Source organism: Nematolebias whitei, chromosome 14, assembly GCF_014905685.2.
Source record: "Nematolebias whitei isolate Nwh7 chromosome 14, NemWhi1, whole genome shotgun sequence".
Classification (NCBI taxonomy): Eukaryota; Metazoa; Chordata; class Actinopteri; order Cyprinodontiformes; family Rivulidae; genus Nematolebias; species Nematolebias whitei.
In genome coordinates, this window is record NC_056511.1 from 21784319 (window position 1) to 21800925 (window position 16607).

A 16607-nucleotide genomic window follows, 5' to 3' on the forward strand; every position below is an offset into this window, starting at 1 on the left:
TGATCCCTGCCACTTCCTGGCTTCACAAACAACCTTTCCCTCACATGAGGAGAGGCTGGATGAAAGCCAAGAGACGCTCTGTTGTCCCCGGTACTGACCCAGGAGCGTAACTGTGGGGTTCGCTCCCTGTTCTGAGCGAGGGCTGGAAGTAAACCTCTTAACGGCGAGGGTTACACAAGTCTCACAACAATACTCACAGTGATGGAGGATCAGCCTCCTGCCTTCTTTGTCTGTTGCACATTCACATGCCTGTCTCCTGCCGGCGATTAGACTCCAAATCTCGCCTCGCTCTCGCCAACATTCTTTGGTCGACCCCACTGCTTTGTCAAAGGGCGTTCTTTGGCTGCATGAGCACACGGGACTCAGCCAGATGAGGGACTGGACCAGAACAAACACCCTTCACCCTGTGCCGTCCGGAAACGTATCTCCTGCTCGCTTCTCAGGACATCAGAGATAAGATTTGACTGACAGGGACTCAAGCCTAGCAGCCTGCACAGAGAGGAGGCCTATGCAACCAGACCAGGCACAAGCCTGAGGACAAACTAAACCGAAGACCTTCTTGTCACTGGACTGTTCTTATGCAGATGACTGCACCTTTAGTTTTGTACTGAAGATCACCTCTCAGCGATGGACCATGCTCCAGACAGTCCACGCCTGCGCTCAGACAGCACGAGCAGCTCAGCGTCTCAGAGCTCCAGGTCCAAGGCGGTCCTCCGCCAGCGCCTGTCGCAGCTGATGAGCTGCATCGAAGACATGAGCTCTGACGACGAGGCCGACGAAGAGGTGTCCCGCAGTCTGGACGAAGCCTTCCAGCTCTGTGGACGCCTCGTTCCCACAGACGCTTTCAGGTCAACAAGCGCTCAGTCAGGCATTCACAGGATGATGTCACAGACAATGAGGCTAAATTGTTCAGATTAAAAAGTGAAAAATCCGTTAGGATTAAAGTTTTTAGCTAGTTATCATTTACAGACAGTTACATTACTAACCTGTTAGATACAAAAATCTTGTGGATTAAAAAAACAAACAAAACTTTTTTATTCCCAAACCCTTCGACAGGCTGCATGTCGTCACCTGGAACGTGGCCACGGCGGAGCCTCCAGGAGACGTCACCTCTCTGCTGCAGCTGGATGTCCAACCCCCCACAGATCTCTATGTGATAGGGTGAGAAACACAGCGAACGCTTAAAACCACACAAGGTTTTGATACGATGGAGGAGGGAGTTATGTCTCAGGATGAAACATGTCAGAGCATCATTGTTTAATCTCTGTTTTTGTTGGAAGTTAGTCTGCAGGAAGTGAACGCCACCCCTTTGAGGTTCATCTCAGACCTGATAGCAGAGGACTCCTGGAGCCACCTCCTCATGGACACACTGGCACCCAGAGGCTTTGTGAAGGTGAGGACACAGGAAACAGCAAATACACGTGACTGGATCTTTTTCATTCAACCTTTATTTATACAGGTTAGTCTCATTGAGTCACGAGGACTCATTTCAATTCAATTCAATTTAATTCAAAAATACTTTATTAATCCCAAAGGGAAATTATTTGTTGTTGTAACTCGTTATCCTCATTTCATTAAGAGATGTTATAGATGCTGATGGCTGTAGACAGGAAGGATCTCTTGTAAAGGTCCATCCCACAGTGGATCCTAAGAAACTGGCAGCACATGCCGTCCAATCCATCCACCCAGACTCGGCTGGCCTCTCGGTTCCCCCAGGCTGTAGGACCGCCTGCATGGCGGGCAGAACTCCTCCCAGAGCGATGGCCACTCCTCCCAGCAGTCTGTTGAGCTCCTCGTCGCTGCGGACATCCAACTGTAGGTGCTGAGGGACGATTCTGTCCTTCCGCTGTCATGAGCCGTGTTTCCTGCTAGTTCCAGGATTTCAGTGGTCAGGCACTTGAGCACAGCTGGCAGGTAGATGAGAATGCGTCCACAGAACATCCTTTCAACTTATTTGAGATTTGGGGCTGTAGTTGAGATATTATTTGAGCTTTTGAGATGTTAATCAGCTGCTGTTGGTTGTAGAAAACTGCCTCGTTGCCATGGTTACGCATCATAACAAATGTCCATAACTAAAAAAGTTTCAGTAAAAATCCTTTCAGCTGCACAGCATCCAATACCAGAGGAAACAATCATCCAAAAAAAAGTGATTTACATCCAGAAAAAAAGGAATTAAAGTTTTCAAAAGCAAAATCTCAGAATGAAAGTAACAGAGCTGCTCCAACATGCAGCCACCTTGAGCGGCGCAATTCTAGAACAAGACAAAGAAGATTCAAAGATTTACAAGACAGACCTGTTTTGAACAAAGAACAGATACACACAGCAATCATATAAAAGCATATAAAATGAAAAGTAAATTAAAAAAGTGATATAAAACAAAATCAATTTAAAAATGCTAATTATAAAACGGTGAAAAATACTAAAAACAGGAACATGTCTGCATTGATTTTTGCCATGAATAGTTGTTTAAAATCCCTTAGGGAGGTCAGAGTGGAGAGCTTCAGATCTTTTTTGCAAGGTGTTCCAGCTTACTGGAGCGGAGTAAGAGAAGGCCCTTTTACCAAATTTGGTCCGTACTGAGGGGACACTGTAGGTCATGATGTCTTGGGAGCGCACGCTGTAGCTGCTCTCACGCAGAGACATGTAGGTAGAGATGTATGAAGGCAACAGACCAAGGAGTGATTTAAAGATGAAAATGTACCAGTGAGAGAGTCTGTGTGAAGTTAATGATGTCCAGTTACCCAGTGAATACAGGGTGCAGTGATGGATACGGTAGTTACAGCCAGTTATGAATCTTTAGTGCACCGTGATAGACAGCGTCCAACATCTGCAGAGTGCTGTCAGGAGCATTCATGTAAATAATGCTACTGTAGTCAATGGAGGGTAGGAAAGTAGCAGTTACAAGACGTTTCCTAGCGTTCAGAGTTAAATAAGATCTACTTCTGAAAAAGAAACCCAGTGTTGAGTGGCTTAACGAGGCTTAGAGAGATGTGCATCGACCAACATTCCCAAGTTGTAAGAATCAACAAATTCAATAGTTGCACCATTCGTATATAAGATAGAAGGAAGGACTGCTGGTATCGACTTCCTGTTCGAAAACAACATCCCTTTGGTTTTATCAGCATTTAGCACCAGTTTGAGATGGAACAAACATGACTGGATGATGTTGAATGTAGACTGTAAAAGTTGGAAAACCTTATCAACTGTTTTAGCTTGACAATAGACTACTGTGTCGTCGGCATAGAAATATAAGGATGCATCAGGAATGATCTGACCTATATTACTTATGTAGATTGTGAAGAGGGTGGGTCCTAAAACTGAGCCTTGTGGTACACCATTGTTGACAGTTACCGGTAAATAGCTGGAAGAAGTATCATTATGTTGAACACATTGTGATCTGAGAAGCAATGTGTATAATGTATAATACATAATGTAAACATAAATTCAATTCAAATTCCATTCAAAAATACTTTATTAATCCCAAAGGGAAATTATTTGTTGTTGTAACTTCTTATCCTCATTTCATTAAGAGATGTTATAGATACTGATGGCTGTAGGCAGGAAGGATCTCTTGTGAAGGTCCATCCCACAGTGGATCCTAAGAAACTGGCTGCAGATACCGTCCGATCCATCCACCCAGACTCGGCTGGTTTCTCGGTTCCCCTGGGCTGTAGGACCGCTCGAATGCTGGGCAGAACTCCTCCCAGAGCGATGGCTACTCCTCCCAGCAGTCTGTTGAGCTCCTCGTCTCTGCAGACAGCCAACTGTAGGTGCTGAGGGACGATCCTGTCCTTCCGCTGTCATGAGCTGTGTTTCCTGCTAATTCCAGGACCTCAATGGTCAGGCACTCGAGCACAGCTGGCAGGTAGATGAGAATGCGTCCACAGAGCATCCTTTTCATCTCATTTGAGAATTTGAGCTGTAGTTGAGATATTATTTGAGATTTTGAGATATTAATCAGCTGCTGTTGGTTGTAGAAAACTGCCTCGTTGCCATTGTTACGCATCATAACAAATGTCCATAACTAAAAAAGTTTCCGTAAAAATCTTTCCAGCTGCACAGCATCCGATACCTGAGGAAACAATCATCCCAAAAATGTGATTTACATCCAGAAAAAGAGGAATTAACATTTCCAAAATCAAAATCTCAGAATGAATGTGACAGAGCTGCTCCAACATGCAGCCACCTGGAGCGGCGCAATACCGTAATGTATAATACAATATTGTAATTCTATGGTACATTGATCTGATCAAAATGTTTGATTTTCTTCCTTTTGTCTTTCAGTCATGAGCTGTGGGGTTTTGGTTAAGAGTTGTACTTTGTTTTTATGTTTTAGTCTCTGTTAGTCCTACTTTCTTTTCTACACACACACCAGGACGCAGTCTTTCATTTCCAGTCCTGCCCTCTCATGTCATTATCTCTCATGTTTTCAGGTGACCCGAGCCACTTTTCCATTGCTGTTTGATTTCTTGTGTCACATTTCCATTTCTGCCCACAGGTCACATCAGTGAGGATGCAGGGTTTGCTGCTGCTGCTTTTTGCCAAACACATGCATCTCCCCTACATCAGAAACATCCAGACCACCTACACTCGTACCGGCATCTTTGGCTACTGGGTAGGACATTTCAAAGAAGACACAGCTTGTCTTTGAACTCCGTAGAGGTCAGCCCTGTTAAACCCTCCGAGTTCCCCTGACATCAGAGCTGTATCAGCTTTGAGGATATTGTGAAAGACCTATTAAGTTTGTGCAGCAGAAAGGTCAGTAGCTTCAGCATCATGTAAAAACTGAAATGTGTGCTGCACCTACTGGACCAAACAAGGCTCGTGTTATAATCCAAGCTGAACAAAGTAAATCATCAAGTTGATTTAAGGTGGCGATTAAAACCAGAATCTTTGATAAAATAAACTTTTTTTCTCCTCTGTGTTTCTGTGTCAGGGTAATAAAGGTGCAGTTTCTGTGCGTTTTTCCTTCTTCGGCCACATGATGTGCTTCGTTAACTGCCACCTGGCAGCTCACATGAGCAACGCCCTGCAGCGCGTTGATGAGTTCGAGTACATCTTGGAGACGCAGGACTTTGACATCTTTGATACCCCTCATGTCCTGGACCACAAGTCAGTGCACCTAAACACAAACACTAAAAACACTAGAGAAAGTTCATTTCCTCCAAAAATGCAGTGTGAATGCTTATTGCAGAAGAACTTACTGAAAAACAGTTGAATTTGCTAAAAAAAATAAAATAAAAATGCTGAAATGTAGCTGAAACAGAAGAAAAAGCTTAAATTTGTGGAAGAAAGCAGAACAAACACATATTTGCTGAATTAAGTTTAAAGAAGCAGAAATTAGCACAAAATTTAGGAAATTAGCTTATAAAAGCTGAAACAAGCAAAAAGTATCTGAAAAGAACCTGAAAAGTCAGAAAGAAGCTTAAACTACCAGAAGGAAGCAGAAAGAGCTGAAATGAACTTTAAAAATGTGGAATTAGCTTAAAAAAGCTCAAATTAGCACAAACAGCTAAAAGGTAGCGGAAATGGCAGAAAAAGCTGAAACTAGCAGAAAAAAGCTGAAAGGATCACAACAAGCTGAAAATAACATAAAGATGTTAATTAGGCTGAAAGTGGCAAAAATTATCATGAAAAACTTGAATTTATCTGAAAACAGATGAAACTAGCTAAAAAAGCAAAAAACTAGCTGAAAATGTAGAACAAGCTTAAATTAGTATAAGAAGAAAAAAATCACATTTGCCCAGTTAGGCTGAAACAAGAAGAAATGAGCACAAAAAAGTGGAAGTTATCTGAACAAAGATTAAATTAGCAACAATCAGCTGAAATGTAGCTTAAAAGGTAGAAATAAGCTTAAATCACTAGAAAAAAAAATGGAGAGAGCATATTTTTGCTCAATTGGGCTGAAAAAGGTTGAACTAAGTGCAAAAAATGTGAAATTAACTGAAAAAGATAAATTAACATCACAAAACTGCTGTAAAAGCAGCTGAAAGTAGCTGGAAGAAAAAAAGGGTAAATTTGAACAAGGAAGCTGAAAGAAGCTGAAGCAGAACAAACATGAAAGGAGCAGTAAAAGGTTGTAAACAGATCTAATTATTTGAAGGACGTAAAATGAGCTCAATTCATTTTCTATAAGAAAAAAATGGCAGAAAAGGCTAAATATGTAAACATATTTCAAAAAGCAATAGTTGCACCAATACCAAAAGTAACAGCAGGATTGTCCTGAAAGAGCTGAACATTTTGATACGCACTATTAAAAGCTGATGTACACCTGAGTGTGCTCTGCCCCACGTAAAGGAAGTTATGCTTTCTCTCTCTCTGTCAGGGTGGTGTTCTGGTTTGGCGATTTAAACTTCCGTATCGACGACCACGGCTTGCATTTTGTCCGCTCGTCCATCAACAGTGGACGCTTTCATTTGCTGTGGAGCAAGGACCAGGTGTTGTGTTGAACTTTGTGCACATTCTGCAGACTCATGCACCAGTGTCCTCATTCTGATGAGCTTTGTGTTCCTGCAGCTCACCTTGGTGAAGAAGAATGAACCCTTCCTGCAGGAATTTGAGGAGGGGCCATTAAATTTTAAACCTTCATATAAGTTTGACCATAAGTCTGATGCCTATGATACAAGGTAACACATCTTCTGTGCAAACACATATGTAACACAAAGCCACATGTGTAATGCTCCTGTTTTCTTTGTGGACTTTTGCACAGCTCTCCAAAGACATGGTTGGGTTTTCAGTAAGATATTCCACATTTTACTGCATGCCCCACATTTTCCTCTTCCTTGGTCACTGCACCTTTAGTCTGTTGCCATTTGATGCATCAAAGTAGCTTTAGCCACATTTAAAAGCAGCTTAAAGCAACCACAGTAGAATCCCTGGTTTATATTTTAGTTTAGCATCATGTATGTTGTCTCTAACCATTGCACCGGAGATGCTCTTTTACTTGTCGGTGGCTTGTACAGACAGCTGAGAGAAGGACCTGTTTTAAAGAAATATGCACACTGAGGGTTATTTACAGGCACATTTGTGTTGCAAGAACAGGATTATTCAGATATTTAAAAAAAAACTAATGGATTTATATACCAAACATATTCAGGTCAGAATGCATTGCAAGTGCACCACTTTCTCAGCTGGTTGTTTATGCATTTTTGTAGTCTGAATACTTTAAAGTACCAGTTCAGATGCTTTGAAATGGAGTTTTGTGAAAGGATATACACAATTATAATTTTACTTGCTGTTAGATAACTCTTTGAATGATCTCATGTTGAGAAGCAGAGTTTAACTCTGGTTTGATGAGCTGGCAGCTTGTGGGAGAGGTCAGAAAGAAACTCTTCTTTAAACTGAGACTCTTCAAACAGCTATCTACAACAGGTAAGATGTTAACCGTGCATAACGTTTTTAAGTAATCCCACCTCAAATATCTGAACTGTTGCTTTAAAGGACAGGTTCAGTAAAGCCAGCAGAGGTGTGATCTGCAGCCTCATGAGATATGAACTCCTGTCTGTCTCTGAGGGAAGCTTTTTTTATAAAGTGGGGAGTTTATCTGCATTCATGTAAATGATGTCTCGGGTAAGCAACATAAAAACAAACATTTTAGCCTTAATGATGAAAGCCTGTTATTTGCTCTCGTTTCAACCATGGCTCAGTGGCAAGAAGAGAAAACCAGCCTGGACAGATCGGATCCTCTGGCGGATCAAACCTCTGCTGTCAGAGGAGGAAGAGGAGGAGGAAGAGGAGGAGGATGATAAGGCATCAACCTCCACAGAACAGACACAGGATGAATATCCAGTCCAGGTCACCCAGAACTCGTACTCCAGTGACATGAGCTACAGAGTCAGCGATCACAAGCCGGTTGTTGCAAACTTCACTCTGGAGGTGAGAACTGAAGCTCTGGACCAGGATGCTCTGCTCTGACACACCTGTCGAACCTGACCTCCGTTTTACCGTCCACTCCTTTTCCTCTTGTCATCCCTGCAGCTGAGGAGAAGCTTCACTTCACCACTGGTGCACGTGTCTCCTGAGGGTGTATGGAGCGCTGAGCAGGACGCACTTCTGACTTACACCGTCCAAGAGGACTTCATGTCGTCCACGTGGGACTGGATCGGTCTGTACAAGGTGCTCCGACAGATAAAGACTAACCCTTCCTCAACAACTCTGAAGCAGACAGGTTGGAACTGAGGTTTTCTCTCCTGCAGGTTGGGTTTAAGAGCCCGTCTGACTACGAAACCTTCGTTTGGGTCAGAGAGGAGGAGCTGCCGGAGGTTCATGAAGTCATCCAGGTAAAACAGGTGACGTTTTTAAACGTGCTCTGTGAACATGCTCGTTAAAAAGTGCCTACACCTGCAGAGATCTGTGAACAAGGATAAGGTCCCTCTGCTGGGAGGAGAACATGTTCTGGGTTACTTCAGTGCCAACATGAACAGCATCGTCGGACTCAGCGAGAACTTTCAGGTAAGGTGGACCACCTGACTGTGTGCAGCTTCTTAACGCCTGATATTTCTTTACTTTTGATTTGATGTTCCAGATTCTGGAGTCGAAACGTGCTGAGGGTCTGGATCCTGAGGACATCAACGGGATCAACAAATAAAACCTGATTCAGACTTCTCCAGCTTACTGAGGACGCTGCGGTCCTCACACCTTCACTTCATTTTACTGGAAACAACAATCTGCTTTTGTTGAATCTCTGATCGACATTAAGAAAAGTGTTTTTATCCTGTAAAAGTGATAAATAAATATAAGAAAGGTGTAGAAAGAAAAGCATTGTGAGGTTTTTAGCCACCGGAGAAGTATTGTCACGCAGAATTTATTGAATTATTTCCATTCTGTCGGGTTGTTCGTGTCAGAGTATAAAATAATTAATATTATTTACATTGGTTTGTTTTTCACATGTGGTCTTCATGAAGAACATCAGCACCAAACTGGACCAAGACAAGAAGGATATAAAACCAATGATTTGTCTGTGTAACAACATAAGACATATCTTTCTCACGACTGTCAACAGAATCAACATTAAAATACATTTTAAAATATGTTCATGTTGAAAGATGAGATTTATTCATGTACCCTGAGTCATACTTGGGTGGCATTTTGTCTTTAAATAAATAACACAATGCTTTATCAAAAAATGTGAATTCATCTTAAAACATTGTGTTTTACAAACCTATGCAATGTGAATTAAATTTTAGAACAAACATTGATTGTTTGGGTGATTAGAAATTACAAAGACAATAAAACTTACAACAACAAGGTGTTTCCTTTTATTTTAAATCAGCATTCTAACAAAAACTGTCAATATTAATCAGGGTGATATTTGAAGCTCTGTCAAAGAATGATTGTTTTAATGATGTTATATTTATAACATTTGAATTAATAGATTTTTTTTTTAACCAAGCGTCAAAATGTAGAATAGTCTTGAAACTGTTAATTTGAATAAATACTAAACTAAACTAAATACTGAAAACAAAATGTATTCAATTAATTAAAGAAAATGTATCAATAATTTATTATTATTATTATCATTATTATTAGTTCATTATTACTAACCTGTATAAATAAAGGTTGAAAAAATGAATGAATCGGTGATTTAGACTGCAGAAAGACTATTAGGTGAAGGTTTCCCTCGGTCCAAAATCCATGAGGGTGTAAAATCTTCCCATAATCCATTGCGCAAGTTTGGCGACATGGTAGCCAGCTTTGGATGCTAGGATCATCTTTTCATTTAAAGGCTCTCTGCTTATCCGCACGTGTGTCGTTTATATACTCGGTTAACCCGAAGGTAACCTTTAAATGTGTTTATTTGACAGCATGTTGGTGTAAACAAATCTAACATCTGCGTGTAAACAAGGCAACGTTATCCTCCTGTTCTGCAGTCGGTGCTAAAAATGGTTTGGTGTTTAAAAAGGTAGCTAGCTGCATGCTAGTTGAGTTAGCTTAGTCGTTTGTGTTTACGTGCAGGCTCAAACTGCTACTGAGGGGTTTTATTATTGTTTCGGACATTTATTTCGGATCAAATGAACATTTTGTTCTAAATTTACTGTGTACTTAATTTTTCACACTTTGCGGTTTGAAAACTGTACCGGTTAGCTAGTTGGGTCTGTTTTATTTAAAACAGGAAAAGCTCTAATATTTAGTTTGAGTTTAAATTAGAACAGTGTGGCATCGTGAATAAGCTGGTGCTGTCCCATAATATTTATATACAGACAGTTTGATTATTCAGCAGGATGGTTATGGTGAGTCGGAGCCTTTAATAAAGTCTTCAGCACATTACGTGCCTGAAGGGTTTTTAAGTCATAATTAAATAATGCGTTTAATTAAATAATGTGTTTAAATCTTCTTAAACTACTATCCTACAAGCTGGACCATATTATTTGCCTCTTTCTTTGCCAGCATTATTAAAAAAGGGGGAGATGAAATGTTGGCTTCTCTGTGTTTTCAGGTCGTCAGATGATTTTATGTGTTGCTGAAGTTCACAGATTAAAACGGATTATTGTCATCTTGGTTTGTTTGATGCAGACTAAATGTTGACACTTTTTTTTAAACACAGGAACATCCATGTTTAAATCATGGAAATTAAAAGCTTCAAACTCAAATGCATTTAAATATTTACTGTCAGTCTTATTGGATCAGCAACAAATTTAAGAATAACTGGATGATGGCTTTGCCTTTCTACATCTGTAGGGTTGTGTTGTCTTTCAGTTTCTGTGTCACACTCCCTGACCTGAAGCTTGAATCGCTCCAACAGCTAAACATTACCAGGAACTTCTGCTGCTTTGATTAATTTTTACATTCTTCTTTACTGTGTCATTCAATAAGTGCATTGCGTTATCTCGTCAGATTTGGATCAGAAGTGAGCAGAAGGATGGCGAGTGAGGACGTGGAGCGGCTGTTGATCCAGTTTCAGGATGAGAACGGGGATGTTCTGGGTTCACCTTTTGACGTGCCTTTAGACATCACTCAAGACAAACTACAACTTGTCTGCAATGCGTTGCTGCAGAAGGTAACTCGTCTTGTGTTTTCAACTTTCTGTACTTTTTTTTTAATGTAAGAATGCGCTGTGTGTCATTTTACAGTCAGTCGGTCCAGCACATGATAACACAAATGAGCCCAGCTCACCAGTGAGTGTGAGAGACCCTTTGTGTTTGTGCAGAATCTGGTTTTTAATCTTAGAAAAAAGAAAAATGCACCGACTGTGTGTGAGCTGTGGTCGAACTGGGCTTCAGCATCTTGTTTACATGATCTGATCCATTTTTCACCTGTGGATTAATGTCAGGGATGTGGTTCTGAAACATTTGTTGGTCTTAAACACATTTTTATGAGTTGTCAGAGTCTTAAATCATATAGTTTTGCATCCTGATGATTTTTAGTTTTGACTGCCTCACTATATGGTATTCATTAGTCATGGATTACACAAAACCAGTGAATTTACTGGTGTGAAGAAAATGTAATAATTCAAAACGTTTCTACTTGTTTTGTGTAATGAATAAAAGCAGTCATTTAATTTAACTGTATTCCTGTAACTAAACGTCAGCTCTGTTCTTCCACGTTAAACGAAGCTGAGAGTTTGGTTTTGTTTGTGGGTTGCGTTGTTCAAGTGACATCACAGGTTCTGTTGTCGTCCCCTGTAGGAAGAGCCGGTGCCGCTGGCGTTTTTTGTGCGTGGAGAGGCAGAGGTGGTGTCCACCCTGCGATCTTGTGTTAAGGCTCTTGGAGTCGAGACGGAACAAGTTCTGCCCGTGGTGTACCAACCTGAGGCTGTGTTCAAGGTCCGGGCCGTGACCCGCTGTACCAGCACCCTGCAGGGACACACCGAGGCGGTCATTTCCACCGCCTTCAGCCCCACTGGCAAGTGAGTGTCTCTAACATGGAACAGCTGCCAGCTTTTGTTTGGCTCATGTCATCCGTCCAGATGATTTTCAAAACACTCGGTGAGACGCTGTAGTGATACTGCTGGGAAGAGCAACAGTTTGTTTGTTTCTTTTAGATATCTGGCCAGCGGTTCCGGTGACACCACCGTGCGATTTTGGGACTTGACAACCGAGACGCCCCTCTACACTGCCAGAGGTATAAAGTCAACGAGGTCTGCTGTTAATTAAACATCAAAATGATTGATGTTTAAGACATTGTTGTTAGGCCTGTCTCTATAAACAATAAATCAAATAATCGCATGATAAATTAAAATGATCAGCCTCATTTTCATTTATCGGTTTTATCATTTCTTCGTGTCTCTCTTTCTACTGAAGACACTGGATGACAAAAAGGCTCAACTCCAGTGCTCTTCACTGACCCCTCCCTTTCTCTTTAAAATCAATTTTGATTGTCCAAAATTGTGTTTTTGATCGTTAAAAGCAGCTAAGCTGAGAAGCTAAGCTACGAGCTAAGCTAACAGGCCGACCTCAGGAAAAAACCTTCGTCTTGTCAAAGCTCCAAAATTCGCGGTTGAAACCCGTGCCTGTAAAAAGTTGTTTTTTTCTCTGCAAAAAGAAGCTGAGAACTTGTTTAGTGATTTTTATTAAAGACTTTGTATGACATATGCTATGCTAAAGAGCTCAAACCACACCGAGCGGCTGCCATTTTGAGAACCGAATAAAGGAAGGAGAGACAGCCCATGACACGTCAAGGGGCCTCTCTTCCATTTTTCTTACAGAGACACGCTGCTCGCTCCCTCACTAGTCATCCTTCGGTTCAAACAGTCTTATATTGCCATCCTGTGGTCGAAAGAAGATACTACATGCAAAACAAATTAACCAACATTTCTTCTTAAATTTGACAATAATTAGTAATTATTGTCAAATTTCAAACAATATTATCGCTTATCGCAATAATTTCTGAGACAATTAATTGCCCAGCAACATTTGTTATTGTGACTGGCCTAATTGTTGCTCTGCACTCTGCTTTTTTTAAAGGACACACACACTGGGTGCTGACTATCGCCTGGTCGCCTGATGGGAAGAAGCTGGCTTCAGGGTGTAAGAACAGCCAGGTGGGTTTTAAACACCTCTTTGTAGATCTTAAAGGTGAATTCCACCTTTACTTTTATTGTCTGTGTGTTTTTAGATCTTTCTGTGGGATCCAGCGACAGGCACTCAGATTGGGAAGACGTTGACGGGACACACCAAGTGGATCACGTGGCTCTGCTGGGAACCTCTTCATCTGTGAGCGTTTGATTCATCCTAAACACCAGCGAGCTGCAGCTGCGACGTCTTTAACGTGTTCTCTGTGGTGTGAATACATCGTTGGGTTCAGCTGGTACTTCTGCTCCTCCTCCTTTTCAGTAACCCAGAGTGTCGCTACTTGGCGAGCAGTTCTAAGGACGGCTCTCTGCGCATCTGGGACACGGTCCTGGGACACTGTGAGAAGATTTTGACGGGACACACTCAGTCTGTCACCTGTGTGAAGTGGGGAGGAGACGGACTTCTCTACACGTCCTCCCAGGACCGCACAGTCAAAGTGTGGAGAGCGAAAGATGTAAGTGTGTGTTTGTTTTGGGATGAACACAAACAGCAGCCACACGGCCAACATGTTCATGTGCCTGTTGGTTTCAGGGTGTCCAGTGCAGGACTCTGCAGGGCCACGCCCACTGGGTGAACACCCTTGCTCTCAGCACAGACTACGTCCTGCGCACTGGAGCTTTCGAACCTGCTAATGCAACCATAAACCTGCAGGATCTCACTGGGTCTTGTAAGGCCAGCTTCTCTCTTTAAATTATTAACGAAGAGCTTTAAAAATAATATCCTGATGCATGCTCAATAATCCAGGTAGAAAAATCCAAAAAAGTTCAATCTGGTCCTCTGGACATTCAAAAAAAACAACACAAAGCAAAAAAATATAGAAACGTTTCGTCTCTCATCCAAGAGACTGAGACATTTTAGAGACTGAGCTGAAAACAATACCTCAGACTGAGGAAGTCTCTTGGATGAGAGACGAAACGTTTCTATATTTTTTTGCTTTGTGTTGTTTTTTGGTTTTTTTGAATGTCCAGAGGACCAGATTGAACTTTTTTGGATTTAAAAATAATATTTTCACCTAATGAGTTGTCTCTTCTCAGTGGATGAGTTGAAGGAGAGAGCGCTGCAAAGATACAATAAAGTGAGAGTAAGTATGAGTCACGTTTATGAGTAAAAGTTCCTGTGAAACATGTCGTCTGTGTCTTATTCCTTCCTTGTGCTGCAGGGTTCAGCTCCAGAGCGCTTGGTGTCCGGCTCAGACGATTTCACCTTATTCATGTGGGATCCTGCAAACGAGAAGAAACCGTTGGCCAGGATGACGGGCCACAGCGCTCTGGTCAACGAAGTGCTCTTCTCCCCCGACACCAGACTGCTCGCCTCGGCCTCGTTCGATAAATCCATCAAAATCTGGGATGGACGAACTGGGAAGTAAGACTCCGGAGCACTTCCTCTCCTTGTTGATGAACTCACGATGAACCATCACGTTTGTCCAGTAGCTGGTGGTGTGAAGCTGAACTGTGTTCTGCCTGTCCTCAGGTACTTGATGTCCCTGCGGGGCCACGTTGGATCTGTGTACCAGGTAGCGTGGTCGGCAGACAGCAGGCTGCTGGTCAGCGGCAGCAGCGACAGCACGCTCAAGGTGTGGGACGTTAAAACTGGGAAGCTCAACATGGACCTTCCAGGTCACGCCGATGAGGCAAGCAGAGTTATCTAAAGGGTTCATGAAGGTTTCTTCCTTCCACGTGTGTGTTGATTGGGTTTTACGTTGTGTGTTCAGGTTTATGCTGTGGACTGGAGCCCTGATGGACAGAGAGTGGCCAGTGGTGGGAAGGATAAATGTCTCAGGATGTGAGCGTGACACCATGAAGCATTCAGATTATTGTCCTTAAGAAACACAACTAAACTTTGTTTTCATGTTTTCAGATGGAGAAGATAAGTCTCTGTTTCAACACGTTGACAGAAGATACATCCTGTGATGCTTGGCCACCTGACAGGAGGGGGGTAAAGGGGGGCAGACAGAATCTAACCCTCCTTCAGTCTTTTGGGTTGAGGAACTCCAGTCGGGTCACAATACAAAGACTGAAACCCAAGAGAGAACGTACTTCCAGTGTAAGACTGACAGGGATGGGAATGTGACGCATTCATCCAGTCAGATTACTGACAGATTACAACCTGTACACAGATTTATCAGAATATATGTATTTAAATATGGACGTCTGACTAAAAAAGGTGTTTTCCCCCCTAAAACATTTTATAAATACTCTGTTGGACAGATAAATACAAAAACATGTTTTGACTTTTAACAAGAAAAGGTTTATTTATTTGTCATTTAGAGGCTGAAAATAAAAACTTTTTTTATCCTTTCTCCCGGCCAAGCCGTATCAGATGTGCTGAAAGGTGCCAGGAGGGCGAGGTAATGTCGTCTTCTAAGTTCAAGTCCAGCTCCTTCAGCCTTTAATCTCTTCTGTTCTGAGCTCAGCAAAGCTGCAACATTCTACATTTTACCTGTGGTGAAACCATCGAGCTGCTGTTGTTGTATCCCACCGTGAGGAAAAATCATTACGGTCCCAGAAGCATGAATGCTCACGCTCCAACTCCATTTAAAGAGTTAATATTTAACTGACGGGACCAAATAAAGGGTAAAAACTGAGGAGCCTTGGACCCACAGAGGGAGAGAAGGGTTTGATTCTACATTTAAGATTTAATGCCAATTAAAACTTTAGTACAGGTTATCCTGATGCATGCTCAATAATCCAGGTAGAAAATTCTAAAGTTAAATCTGGTCTGTTTAGTACAGGGTTGTCCAAAGTGTGGCCCGAGGGCCATTTGCGGCCCTTGGAGTGATTTTGTGCGGCCCACGACTGCAATTAAAGAATAGCATAATTTGGACCCGCAGAAGTAGACCTTCTTTAGATTTAATGGTGATATATTTTAAATGTAATTTTTAGATTTGACTGCAAAACAGCTGAAAATAATTGTCTCAAAATGAACTAAATTAAGTGAAATACAAATATTTATAATTAATCCTTTTATCCTACAACAAAACTACTGACTAAAGTTAAAAGTTTGGATAATATTTCATAAAATGGCTAAATATAACAAGTGTTTTCCAAGAAAATTTTAGTTGATTTAATAGTTGATGGGGAGAAATTGGACATTTTTTAAAGACAAAGTATCAACATACAAGTTGATCAACTCATCAGTGTCCCTTCAAACCGTCTGAATCTGTTTTAGCGACTGCCAGCTGGACAGTTTTTCAAATCACGCTTTTTAAAAGTTTTTTTCTTATATTCAAAATTTTCTGGCCCATGAGTCTTTTCATCTAGACAGTTCTGGCCCACCTATGAAAATGTTTGGACACGCCTGATTTAGTCGCTCAATTGTTTTTGAACAATAATGATTAATTAAAAAAGTTTTAGTTTTGGTCGTGTGTTTTCTGTTCACAAACCTTACATGAAATTTATGTCCTACTGAGAAGTATTACAAATCTGTTTATGTCTCACTTATGATAAATAAATGCAGCACACTTCCTGAATAAATGGAGCTGAATCTGTTTTAGTTGTGACGGCATGAACAGAACTCAAATATAACTTCACTTTGGTTTAATGTTTTAGATCAAGAATTATCTGAGTTCCTATTAGTTTTGATTTTTATGTACCAAAA

The 16607-nt window shown here is 41.4% G+C and overlaps 2 protein-coding genes across 3 annotated transcripts; both read left to right on the forward strand.

Moving 5' to 3' along the window:
* The first annotated feature begins 386 nt into the window (after positions 1-386).
* On the forward strand, positions 387-9061 carry inpp5kb (inositol polyphosphate-5-phosphatase Kb). 2 transcript variants are annotated; one of them, XM_037687391.1, is made up of 13 exons: positions 387-848; positions 1057-1161; positions 1285-1393; positions 4499-4615; positions 4937-5112; positions 6326-6437; positions 6517-6626; positions 6710-6736; positions 7647-7875; positions 7978-8115; positions 8196-8279; positions 8347-8451; positions 8525-9061. In XM_037687391.1, the coding sequence occupies exons 1-13, from the start codon at positions 628-630 to the stop codon at positions 8585-8587; spliced, it is 1596 nt and encodes a 531-aa protein (XP_037543319.1). In that variant the 5' UTR covers positions 387-627; the 3' UTR covers positions 8588-9061. The 2 variants fall into 2 exon arrangements, with proteins under 2 accessions (XP_037543319.1, XP_037543320.1); XM_037687392.1 differs by lacking the exon at positions 6710-6736.
* A 638-nt stretch (positions 9062-9699) lies between these two features.
* On the forward strand, positions 9700-15209 carry nle1 (notchless homolog 1 (Drosophila)). The gene is made up of 13 exons (XM_037687393.1): positions 9700-9775; positions 10834-10996; positions 11625-11845; positions 11981-12060; positions 12903-12979; positions 13054-13151; positions 13272-13464; positions 13542-13677; positions 14045-14091; positions 14170-14372; positions 14481-14640; positions 14722-14792; positions 14868-15209. The coding sequence occupies exons 2-13, from the start codon at positions 10859-10861 to the stop codon at positions 14878-14880; spliced, it is 1437 nt and encodes a 478-aa protein (XP_037543321.1). The 5' UTR covers positions 9700-9775; positions 10834-10858; the 3' UTR covers positions 14881-15209.
* The last annotated feature ends 1398 nt before the right edge of the window (positions 15210-16607 follow it).